General features: G+C 44.7%; 1 protein-coding gene across 3 annotated transcripts in view; it reads right to left on the reverse strand.

Annotated features, from left to right (window-relative positions):
* Window positions 1-13,161, reverse strand: part of GAS7 (growth arrest specific 7) — a 173,640-nt gene that overhangs the window by 34,326 nt on the left and 126,153 nt on the right. For all 3 annotated transcript variants that reach the window (XM_067547715.1, XM_067547716.1, XM_067547714.1), the window contains 3 exons: window positions 7,068-7,157; window positions 3,366-3,481; window positions 1,318-1,392 (listed from right to left, as the gene is read on the reverse strand). In XM_067547715.1, coding sequence (XP_067403816.1) covers window positions 1,318-1,392; window positions 3,366-3,481; window positions 7,068-7,157 — 281 coding nt within the window. The remainder of the gene's footprint in view (window positions 1-1,317; window positions 1,393-3,365; window positions 3,482-7,067; window positions 7,158-13,161) is intronic.

The following is a 13,161-nucleotide window of genomic DNA, read 5'->3' on the forward strand; positions in this document are numbered from 1 at the left end:
AAGAGGCTACGGAAACGGACATCCAACTAGAGGCAGTCAAGAGAGCAATAGCAGCCGAGTGCCCAAAAGCCAAAAAGCCAAGTAACAGCAGGAGCAGTTCACTACTTTCAAATTAACAATGAACTGAGTGTGTTGGATGGAATCGTATTTTGAGGACAGGGAGCCATTGTCCCTGCCTCATTATGTAAGGATGCCTGACACCAGGCATTGACAGCTGTCTGAGAGGGGCTCAAGCGTGTGCTTACCAGACACAACTCTGCTCCCAACCCCCACCTGCACAGAACCTTAATTAAGACCTCACACTTCCCCCAGAAACACACACCATCCCCACACTGAGCTGGCACTCAGAGGTCAGTGCTGGATCGGAGCGGCTGCTGCTCAGCTTGCAGTTACGGTGCTATACGGTGTCATGCGGTGAAGTGGATCAATGTGTGGCGTTGAGTCCGTTTCTTTCACTACTGGAAGTAGAAGGAAGCTCTTTGTGAAGCTGTGGAGTCTCTCACTGCCAGTAGAAAGGTGCTGGGTTGTGTTAGACACAGATAAGAGATGTCCCATCACTTGGCTTTGTTTGGAAGGATTTACGTTGGAGGTGGTCACACTTACCTCCCTTAATCCCCTTTAAATGGTTTTTGGTCGTTAAATGAATTGTACTATAAGGATTTATCATTCGAGACCATAACTGGGAAACGAACTCGAGCGCCCCTGTGCTCTAGCCCCCAAATGATTCTCCTAGTTTTCTCTTGAACACATCTAGTGACGAGGCCTCCACATCAGTGATTTCTGGAAATGGCACAGAAATGTGCTAGTGCAGGGATATTAAAGCAGTGTAAATGAGCCCTCCCTGACCTCCTGCATTCCACTACCAGGCCTCCTTTCTCCTTCCCAGGGCAGATGCAATGAAAAGGGAGAGGGTCTCTCTTTTTGCTCCCCTTTGAGGAAAGGACTCAGGATTAGAAGATGCTGTTGCATCCCCATATCTTCTCATGCTACTGGGTCCCCTGATGGCCAGCAATCAGCAATGTCACTTAATACACAGGTCCCTCTGTGGTTCCAGCAATGCAGTGCTCTCCTGTACTGAACCCCAAGTACTGCTGTAGTTTAGAACAGCTACAATATTAAACATAAATGATTAAAATGTTTCAAGTTTTGCACAGGTGTTCTTAAAAACACACTGGCCCTGTCAATCAATGGACTAATCTACTCCCCACTAACAGAGACAGGATAATAGACCGAATCACCCACTGATATACTGAGAGTTTCAGGAGAAGAACAAGTGCCTAAGTCTGGGGGAATGCCTTTTGTGCAAGGGCTCCTTACCCTTCTTCTTGAGCAGCCAAAGAGTTCTGAGACAGTTTGGACAAGTTCTTGGCATATTCTTCTTCAATCTTTATCCTACAAAAAACAGACAGCAGTAAAAATATATTAAAGATGGACAAAACCACCACACAGCAAACTAAATCATCAGATTTTCCAGTGGGCCCTCATTCAGGAGTGTTCCTTTTAATGTCCTATATTATCAACCCGTGGAACTCACTGATGCAAGATATTGTTGACCCATAAGAACAGCCAAACTGGTGCAAACCAATGGTTCATCTAGCCCAGTATCCTGTCTTCAGAAAGAAGCCAGTGCCAGATGCTTCTGAGGCAATTTTGAGTCATCCATCCCCTATTATCTTATACAGTAGTTTCAACTAAGTTGCCTGGTACTGCAATTAGGCTTACCTGCCTATAAGTGCCAGGACCATCTCTGTAAGTCTTTTTTAAAAATCAGCATTATATAAGCTATCCTCCAGATACCTGTACAGAAGCTCATGTAAGCAATAGTTTACATATCATAGTTAGTAGTTCTGCAACTTCACATCTGAGTTCCTTCACAATTCTTGGGTAAATATCATCTGGTCCTGACTCATTACTGTTTATCAATTTGTTCCAAAATCCCCTTGACTGACACCTCAATCTGGGACAGTTTCTCAGGTTTGTCTACTAAAAAGAATGGCTCAGTGTGGGAATCTCCCCCACATCCTCTGAAGTGAAGACCGATGCAAATAATTCATTTAGCTTCTTGCAATGGCCTTATCTTCCTTGAGTGCTCCTTTAGCACCTCGATCGTCCAGTGGTCCCACTTATTGTTTGGCAGGGTTCTGATGTTCTTAATTTTTTTTGCTGTTAAATTTTGCGTCTTTAGTTAGTGGCTCTTCAAATACTTTCTTGGCCTGCCTTACTATACTTTTAAAATTGACTTGCCAGAGTTTATGTTCCTTTCTATTTTCCTCAGTAAGATCTGATTTCCAATTTTTAAAAGACGCCTTTTTGCCTCAGACCCCCTCTTTTACTCTGCTGTTTAACCCTGATGGCGTTTTTGTTCCTCTTACTGTTTTATTTTGTTTTTTTGGGGGGGGGATATACATTTAGTTTGAGCATCTATTATTGTGCTTTTAAACAGTCATCATACAATTTGCAGGCATTTCACCTTTGTGACTGTTCCTTTTAATTTTCATTTAACTAGGTTCCCCTTTTTTTAAATTAAATGCTACAGTGGTGTGTTTCTTCAGCATTCTTCTCCCGACAAGGATGTTAAATTTAATTATGTTATAGTCACTATTACCAAGTGGTTCAGCCACATTCACCTCTTGGACCAGATTATGTGCTCCATTTAGGATTAAATCAAGAATTGCCTCTTCTCTGGGGCGTCCAGGACAAGATTCTCCAGGAAGCAGTCATTTATGGTGGCTAGAAATTTTAGCACTGCATACTTTCCTGAGGTGATACTTACCTAGTCAAAATGGGGATAGTTGATATAATCCCCAATTATTATTGCGTTTTCTACCTTTGTAACCTCTCTAATCTCCCTGAATATTTCACAATCACTGTCACCATCTTGGTCAGGTGGTTGGTAGTATATTCCTACTGCTATACTCTGTTATTTCAAACACGGAATTTCTATCCATACAGATTCTATTATAGTTTGATTCAGTGAAGATTTTTACTTTATTTGACTCTATGCTTTTTTTCACATCTAGTGCCACTCCTGTACCAGAGTGACCTGCTCTGTCATTCCTATATATTGTGTACCCTGGTATTACTGCATCCCATTGATTATCCTCATTCCACCAAGTTAACTGAGTCACAAGCTTTAAAGAGACATGAAAATTCTGAGACTAGTAGGTGCTTTGAAGGAAGAGAACATTGTTTAACAAAGATTGGAGAGTTTGGATGGATAGTGATTAAATTAAATGTTTGTGTGTGTTTTATAAAATATGCACAACTTCCAAAGTTCAGGCTACATGCTTGATTCATGGAAATAAAGTAAGTAAGTAACTGGTGAGTACAAGAAATACTAAACTTGACAGAAATCTGCCAATTACCTTTCTCGAACAAACTCTGCCATTTCTTTCTGCATTTGTTTCCCCTTGATTTGCTTTTGAAGAAGAATTTCAAAGCCCGATACTGTGTTGTTCCCTTGTGGATCCTTCTTATCAGCCTGGAAGAGAAATAGCAGCTAGGATATGTACAACACGAGACATGTCATGGCTACTAGAATTCTAACTATAGCAACGCTGCCAAAAGAGGGCTTTCCACGATTGAGAACAGCTGCTTCTCTTTGCTGGAAGCTGCTCCTGGGATCTAAGCAGCAGTGCTGATCAGAACATTAAAGACACTTTGAAATGTATCTTGGAAGGCTGTTAAATGACTTCCTCCCCTCTGCTCAGCATCCAACCCATCAGGGCCTGATAGAAAGTAGCCAGTGACAGACCTTCTCACTGTGTAAAAAAAAAAAACCTCATTTCAGGGCGATAGTAGTGCCATTCATTCAGTCTTTCAATAATTATTTGTTCATTACTTGGCCCAGTTCATCCCTAGGATAATTCCACTGATTTTGGAGCAGTTATAACATGGGGAAACAAACCCTTTCTTCCCGTTTCATTTTCATCTTTTCTCTTTCCCTCTTCCCTACACTTTTAATGTCTAACGCCATCTCCCGGACACACAGGCACAGGGGACATTTTCAGAATTGCTATGCTTTTTGCCTGATTGTGCTGCATGCTATATGCACATACACAGTAAAAGACTGCAGTAGTCAAAAAGCAAGATGATCAGGGCTTGGATGAGAGTTTTGGCCACAGCGACAGGCTGGATCCTGGAGAAGCTGTCCAGGAAGAAGTGGCAACTGACAAGGCTGATGTGTGGGTCAACAGAGAGGGCTGAGGCAGAGATAGAGGCAAGTCTGCAGGTCTGTATGACAGGGACGGTGGTGGTGCTGTCCATTGTGACAGAGAAAGGGGGAAGACAGAAGGACTTGGGAGGAAAGATCAGGAGTTCAGTTTTGGCCAGGTCCAGAGCAGAGAGGTAGCTCTGTGAGTCATCAGCATGAAGATAGGACATGGGCTGGGTGCTAGCCTGGGATGCTGGAGATGTGAGTTCACATCTGCTCTGACACAGACTCCATGTGTGACCTTGGGCAAGACCCTTAGGGCCAGATTTTTAAAGGTATTCAGGTGCCTTAAGATGCAAAGAGGCACCTTGTGTGGTTGTCAAAAGCACCAAGGTGCCTAACTCATATTGATTTAAACATCTTTGGAAAAACCTTTACAGATCTGTCCCTACCTCCCTTAGGCCCCTTTGAAAATTCCAGCCTTACAGCATGTCTACACCGCAGACGCTACTGCAGCTACGCCGCTGTAGCGCCATAGTGTAGACGCGTGCTCCAGCGGCAGAATGGGTTTTTCCATCGCTGTAGTAAATCCACGCCACTGAAAGGCAGTAGCTAGGTCAACAGTGTCTATACTGGGGCTTTCGTAAGTTTAACTATGTCACTCAGGGTGTGAATTTTTCACACCCCTGAGCCATGTAGCTAGGTTGACCTAAATTTTAGGTGTAGACCAGGCCTTAATGTCTCTGGGCCTCAGTCCCTACCTGTATCAAAACATTAAAAATTATGGGTCGCTCAGATACTTCCATGATAGGGCCAGATAAGTACCATAGATAGGTAAAGATGATAATCAAAGCGGTGTTTGTGGATGAGATCACCAGGAAAAGAGCAGGGAAACACATCAGAATCTGTGCATATTCCATCCCAGGCGCATGCTACTTGAGGAGAGATTTCTCTTAAGCAGGACATGTGTCTAGGTTCTTTGAATGTCTATTGCTGAAATTGCCTTGCTAGCGTAGCAATGTCCAGTAAAATACACAAACGTCAGAGACTATCCCACAAACTACGTGACTTGCATCTACGGTAAGTGAAGAAATCCTCAATTATTTAGAGCTTTCAGTGTCTGTCACTTGGACACCAGTAATAGCTTCTCCCATTGGCCAGGAGAGACCTCTGTGTCATTTGTCCTGTAGGGGTATCTCTGTCTGGCTCCTTGCTCTTTGAGCTACGCCACGGTTAGGCACTGACAGCTCTGTTAATAAATCTGCTGGGTAATCTTTTTCTTTAGTTCTGTTCATGGTTCTGAGGACTGCCATCTTCAGACAATGGCTTTTTGTGGCCATCCCCTCTGGATCTGCTTTGGCATATGTCACTTCTACCCCTTGGAAGATCGGAATAATGGTGGATAAGGACACTTTTTATTAGAGCAGGTCAAAATAATGGCATTTCCATCACGCAAGAAATGCTGAGATTTTGTTTTGCCCCAAATGGGGAACCAAAGGCAAAGTCTGAATTTTTTACGAAATGAAATATTCTGAAACATTATTGTTTGACTTCCATCATGTCAGCTATTCTATTCTATCATACAAGTAAAATGATAAAAGTCAAAAATAAAACATTTTGATAATTTCCAATAGAAAATGTAGATGTCATTGATTTGTGGCCTGAAAACATTTTGATTTTGATGAGTCAGCATTTTCTGATAGAAGATTTCCGACCAGCAGTACATTTTCTGGCTGGGCACCATTTCCCAAGATGGCTGGGGAGGGGGGAAGACAGAGAGCAGGAAGGTACGGCAAGCTCAACATCTTTTCCATTCTTTGTTTCCTGTCCCCAAGTCTTCAGTTGGAGCGACGCTGGCGTTGTGCTCTGCACATCTGTGAGGTCGTTAGCTGAGCTGCAGCACGCTGAGATTCACATCCAGACGATTCCCAGGTGATGTTCTGGAAGGCCTGCTCTCCCTCCCCTGTGCAATAGATGTCAGTGTCGTTGGGCATGACGTGAGCAGAACGTTATCCGCCTCATCTCCCGTAGCACAGACGAGGAGATGAAGGCCCCAGTCCCGCAAGTGGTGCTGCAAAGATACAGGAATCTGCCAGCACAAAAACAGCTGCAGGACCGGTCCGTCCCTATCTCGGTGCTCACCACCTTTATTAGCAAGTCCTGATATCACATGAAACTGCTCGAGATGGCTTACCCACTTGGGCCATGCTGATGTATCAGCAAAGTTTCAGCTCCCTAGAAGGGTTACAGGAGATGCTGACCCATTTCCCTTCACCATAACTTCTGTGCCTTGACAAAAACATTCCTGGAGGGGTTTCCTGCTGTTTCTTTACCATTAAGGTCGCTTTTGTTTCTCCCTCCAGTGTGTGTCTCGCCCCCCTCCTTTCTGGGGCTCCTTGATGCTGCTGCCGTGCACCCAGTTCTTCTGATGGACTGAGAGACTCCTCTGACTCTGCTCACTGGAGCCTGGACTTTTCTCTGCCCTCCCTACCTGCCCATCGCAGCATGTCAGGTGCTCCCTCTCTCCTAAGTGCAGCCCGCTCCGGTGGTTGGGGCAGAGGATAATAAGGCCTCCCCTCTCCTTGCAGGAGTGTGTTCATTCTCTTGCCCTATGAGCCCTTCCCTTGTTTTCTCTTTGTTCTGGAGGGAAAGTTCAGCACCTCTCACACCACGCTGCACTATGCAGACAGGAGCACGCAGCACACAGAGGCTCTTGTGTTTCCAACAGACAAGTACTTTCTTAAAGACCCTGCACAAGTGACCCAGCAGAGTGGGTGCTGCCCCTCGCTGAAGTGCGTCTTTTTCAGCAACTTTGCGCACTGAATTCTGATCTGCGCTCTTAACACAAGCTTAGCAATTTGTTCTGCTCTTCCCGAATCTCAGAAGCTGCAGCCTATGGCACATGCCTGCTTACCCAGAAATAATCACAGTAGCTCCATTCAGCGGGTTTCAGCAACTGCTGTTCTGGCATCGTGTCTCGGTGGGGAAAAGTCACACAGTTTATCTGCAAAAACCAAGCAAAAAGCCTGTCAAACAGGGCAGGTAAAAAACAACGAAATGCTTGTGAATTTATTTGCTGATAAGAAGTGAGTGAGTGAAATTTGTGCACGTACAAAGCGGCAACTGAGATGCAATGTTGAATTCGCTGAATTACAGACAATTATATTTGGAACGACACAGAGAGCCGGGAGGTAGTGACAGCCTGGATGACAGTAAACACGGCACCAATTTTCAAAAAAGGAAAGAAGCTGGATTCTGGCAGGTACCATCTAGTGAGTTTAACCCGTATCTCTAATGAAACAATGGAACGAAGATTAAAAGGAAAACTACAAACGCCTAAAGAATAAACAGAACCACGAGCAGCAGGGAGCACCGAGGGTTTTACAAACTACACATCAGCTCGGACAAATGTGGTTACTTTGGTTTTTGACAGGACCACAACATTTTTTGTTATTCCTACTGTGCAGGATGCTTTACATGTGCCCAAAAGAGCACTAAAGTAAAAGTCCCAGTCCTGCCAACACTCTGCATGGAGCTCTTTGAAGTCAACTGGGCTTCACGGAGGTGCAGGTGCCCACACAGCAGTTTCCAAGGTACAGACTATTGCACAGCAATTAACAGCAACTAAGAAAGTTTGATGGGATCCCTGGGGCACAACCTGGAACTGTGGGACCGCTGTGCCCCCCCAGCTCTTCAGGCTGGGCTGTCTCTTACAATGCTGTGCTAGTGACCAGCAGCAAGACCCATCCAGGTGCTGTGGTCACTCAGTGAACAGCATGCAGGGACACACCCAGCTACGTTGCATGAATGCTCCATGAGCCACTCATGAATTATACAGAGAGAGACACCAGCCACTTTTCCCAGCCTTGCACCTCAGAAATGCACCATCTCACATTGCTCAAGACCTTCTCTTGAACAGTGCAAGCCCATTACTTAATTGATTGATTTGCCACTTCATCATAGGAAAAGTGGACATGCATCAACCTTTGAAATCTGAGCAGATTTCCCGAGCACTTTGGACAAAACTCATTGGTAAGGATAAAACATTAAAATAAACGTATTAAGTACAGAAAGATAGATTTTAAGTGATAATAAGTGTTAGGCACAGAGGTCAAAATTTGGTTGCACAAGAAATAAAAATAGAATCGCATTCTAACCTCTAACTTTAACAGACTAAGCAAGATTTGAATCAAACAGCTTTTCTCACCCCATTGGATGTTCTATGTAGTTTATAATTTTTAATACACATGCTGAATTCCCTCTCAGCCTGGGACCAATCTCCCCGTTCAAAGTCTTCGTCTTCCAAACAATCTACCAGGTGCTGAAATAGGGGAGGAGAGAGGCCAAGTGGTGATCTCTCTGCTCCTCTTTTATACTTTCCTCCAGCTGCTAGAAAGATCCTTGCTATGTCAAGAGTTAGGCCACCTCCAATGTGTACCTGCCCTCTGAGGAGTCTCTGGGATGGCCACTGGCAGAGTGGATTCCCCTTAATGGGCCATCAACCCCCGACTGGCCAGTCTAGATGTAAAGCGGTCTTGTCAGTTGCTCCTTCGCTGAAAGGGTAGCTGTGGGCATTTCCCACTTACCCCGTATTTCAGTGACAAACCTACATCAATACTTCATAACGTCACATACACTAACAGCACACACAGGATAGTAATGTTCAACAGAGCAAGACTTTTTAAATGAAACCTCACAAGGCATGCATTGTACAAAGCATATCATAAGCATATCACAGTGGTGAATATGGGGGTTTCAAGGTCCTATTTTGAGGTACCATGTGGCACAGCAAGAAAGGACAAGGGTTAGAGCAATGAAACTATGTGGCTCTTTTAGGGTTTGTCTACACTTGAAAATTAATTCAGATTGAGGTGGGGTAAAATGCAGTAGCTGTTCTGGAATAACCACGTGTGAACACACTTACTCCGGAATAAGATCATCTCGTTCCTGTTTAATTTAACACACTTCGAAAGCAGATTAAGTTTAACAGGAACGAGGCGCTCTTATTCCAGAATAAGAGCGTCCACAGGGAGTTATTCAGGAACAGCTATTCTAGAATCGGTATGTGTAGACAAGCCCTTAGGCTGTTATAGACCGTACCTTCATTGGTTTTTTTGTTTTGCTTCCTAATTAAAATAGATAATGGGGCGGGGTGAAAGACAGGGTTAGTTGTCACGCTGGCTGGATCAGGGGGGCCCTTGAGGTGTATTCAGGAGCTCTGATTACTCCTTTCTACACCAATCTCGCGCGTTGGGGGTGTCACGCTGGCTGGATTGGGGGGGGGCGGGGGCATTTAGTATATTGTTTGACATCAGTATGTCAAACTCATAATAATTCATGTGATATATGCCATGTCAGGTACTGTTAGAAAGGCCATAATGTGCTAAGTAAGATGATGATGTTTATGTTCATGTGTTATATGTGAGATGGAAGTTATGGATATGTTTGATATATCAGCATTTCAAATTGTGCTGTCTGGGTAACGACTCAGACAGGATGGCTGCAAAACAATAGCCTGCTTAATGGCCCATTAAGACATTCCCAGGGGCAAGGGGCCCAAGGGGAGAAGCCAGGGATATACCTGATAAGTCACCAGGACTTGCCCATGTGACTCTGGACTCCATTTTGGTTCCTGTAAAATTCCACAAGACAGCATGGCCAGGGCCAGGAGGTATATAAGGTGGTGGCCTGGAAAACCATTTTGTCTTTTGTTCCTGTTCAGCTACAGACACATAACTGCCTCTGGATCAATTCACTTGCAACTGAACCAAAGGATCCAGATACTGGATGCATTCCAGAGGAAGCCTGCAACTCCACAATTCTCCCAGAAACTTGATGTATATGGACTTTCAATCATTTGTATGTATCTGATTGCTTTAATCCTTTAACATTTCTCTTGTCATTTGTTCCTTTCTTTTTACAATAAATCTTTAGTTTTAGTTACTAAAGGATTGGCTGGCAGCGTGGTATTTTGGGTAAGATCCAAACTTATACTGATCTGGTACTGTGGCTGACCCTTTGGGGTCAGAAGGAACCTTTTTAGTAAAGAGCATAGAGTTCAAATAACTGGTCTCTTTACTGGACCTAGTGGCTGACTGGGAGCCAGAGACTGAAATGCAGTAAAGGGGGCAGTGTGTATTTGTGTACTGGCTTCTTGATAACTGGTTTGGGGGAATCAGAAGCACAGTTTGTGGCCGGTTGGGAAGTCTGTTTTCAGTGCCACCCACCAGTGCAGGGAGAATCTGCTCTCCTTTTACAGCCTGCCCTGACCTTGGCATTCTCAGGTGGCTGCCCTAGCCATGGAAGGTCACATTAGTCACCAGTCAGGATGCTCTTTTAACCTATTCCCTTTGCATGGCCACACCAAAACCCTGCCTCACAATCCACAGGACCATTGCCGGCAGTAAGACTGCCCTGGGCACCCATGGCTCAATCAAGAGAGCAAATATTAAAAAAGTAAGAGTGAAAAAGACTGCCCAACCCAGCCATGCTTCCATCTTTCTTTGTCTCGGCAAGGCCCAGCTACAAAGGCCTCGTCTACCCTACAGAGCTTTGCTGATGCAAGTTGCACAGATGTCCAGCCACCCCTGTAATCAAACCACGGCTACATATTCACACTATGCTCCTTGGGTCAGAGGAGCACTTCCACAATAGCAGCTCCTGCACTGACAGAGAGCAATGCACTGTGGGAAGCGATCCCTCTGTGCAACTGGCAGCACTGCCCTGGGCTGTTTGCATAGACCAGCTGTTCACCTCTTGCAGTGGGTTTTGGCTCTCATCCCCAAGTACTCCAGCTCCTCTAATGGCTTCTCGGGGAGCTCTGTGCCAAGCACGGCTCTGAGACTGTTATGAGGCAAGGGACTGTAGAATCTCTTTACATTTATGTAATGTGGAAAGTCTATTCATTCTTGGAATTGTTAAAGGGCTTTACAGAGACAATTCCTGCCAAGTGACTCGGCACTAACTCTGAAATGCAGCAGTATTGTCTTCTTCACCACTACCAAACCCTAACAACAGATGCAGCCCCTCCAGGAGCTGCTGGTGGATCAAATCATATCATCAGCTGCAGGGGTTTTCAGAGGATCCTAGGACTGGGCTGGCCAATCTCTTCAGTGAAGCCTTTCTTCTTTTGTCCTCTACACCCAGAACAAAGGAGGATTTGGCAAGCAGCTCGCAGGCCTTGTACACTGGCCAGATTCAATACAGGGCACAGCAAATACATAATAGCTTAACACCCTGTTGGAACTGATTTATAACACTGCACTTCTCTTTCCCTCTTTGCTTTGATCTCCAAACTGGATTAGAGTGACGGGACCTTTGAAAAATACTTGGAAAAAGCAGTGAAAGGCAAAAGGAAAGTGTAGCTTCCTGTGCGTAGTCAATGGAGGAGCACCTGCCAGGCACTGCCAGGGTCAGCGTGGAATAATGCCCAAGTGAAACACGTCCTCTGGGACAAAAGGAGGATATTTCTTTCATTACATGACAAACCCAAAATGAATGCAACCCTGTGATTACAATGGGAATTGCCCTCAAGGCAGGAAATACCAGAGTCAAGATGTGAGCACACCTTCTACTCTGCCCTTGTGCATATGCATGATCACAATGCAGCTTGGATGACACAACCACATGCTCAGATAATGCAATACACCAGTGGTTTCAAACTATGGGCTTCAAGGGCTGCTGATTTCCCCAGAGAACCAAGGCTGCCCTGACTTTTCCTGTTCTTACTGCCAAGGAAATCAGCAGCTGGGGGGAAGGGGCAGGGAGGGTCAGTATACGTGTGCTTTAAAACACTCTTGCCCAGGTGGAGAGAGACATTCCAAGGAACTTAATTTGCAAGCTTAGTAAGGAGCTGGTCCAGTGCCTCCAAGTGCTGATCAAAGCTAATAGAAAGAGCAGGTTGCTTTCTCCATGGCTTCTCTTTCCAGGCTATGCCCAGCTGCATCTCTTCGCCTGCTACTCTCCTGAGTGCATCTTGTGCTTGGACAGTTCTGACTTCCTCTCCGGGCGCTCCTTCCACAAGCATTGCCATGCTTTCCCGCAAACTGCCCCTTTATACCTGGAACGTGCTCCCTAGGCTTGTATCACATGTCGCCTTGCATTTCTCAAAACCCGCTTTTCTGCACAATCCTTCAGGCGACAATCCTCGAAATCAGTGGTTTCCAAAATCTTCAGAGCCGCAAGTGACTTTTAGACCACCAGTATTTTCACAAGCCCTCCTACAGTCCTCAACCCCTGTTAATGACTTTCCCAATCTTGCAAATATGCCAGGCAAGTCTTTATATAACTCACACTATATTAGCAACATAATGCAAAAATTCTCTATTAAATGACCCCAAACCCCACAACTCTACAATGATTTAAGAAGGCTTCTTTCCTTAAAAAAAATCATTCTGGTTAAGAGAGAAATTAATGCAGCAGTTAAAATATTAAGAAACCAAATTGAAAAATGAGGAAGCTGATAGCAATGACTACACAGCAGCAGTTAGGAAATGCTGATTACTGATAAAGGTATCAATGAAAAATCTATGGCCAGTAAGACTGTAAGAAGCAATTCTTTAAATGTATCAAAAACAAATGAAATCCTAACAATGGTACAGTAGCATTACCATAGGATAAGGATGTAAAATTGTCAACCATGACATGCTTTGACCAGGGGGTTAGATTAGATGACCTCCTGAGGTCCCTTCCAACGCTAATATTCTAGGATTCTATGATGCACAACAAGTTTTTGGTCTGTATTTGGAGAAAAGCAAGATGATGTTTTCATATCTTACGATTCTAGTCCATCAGCATTTTATTATCATGACGATGGGGAGCAACACAGCTAATGACCTGGCAGGACTTCTCAAATCACTGCAAGAAGCCTGGATCACTATCTCATCATGCTTCGCTGCCCTGCCCAGCAGAACATGGATAAAACGCCACGTTGTTCAACACAGCCACACCAGACAAGAAAGAACTGTCATCGCCTAGCCAGGGAGCACACTCCCCGCTGTTAACAACTA

The sequence above is a fragment of the Emydura macquarii genome, unplaced genomic scaffold (assembly GCF_026122565.2).
Source record: "Emydura macquarii macquarii isolate MOO-44397 ecotype Brisbane River unplaced genomic scaffold, CSIRO-AGI_Emac_v2 contig_1230, whole genome shotgun sequence".
NCBI lineage: Eukaryota > Metazoa > Chordata > Testudines > Chelidae > Emydura > Emydura macquarii.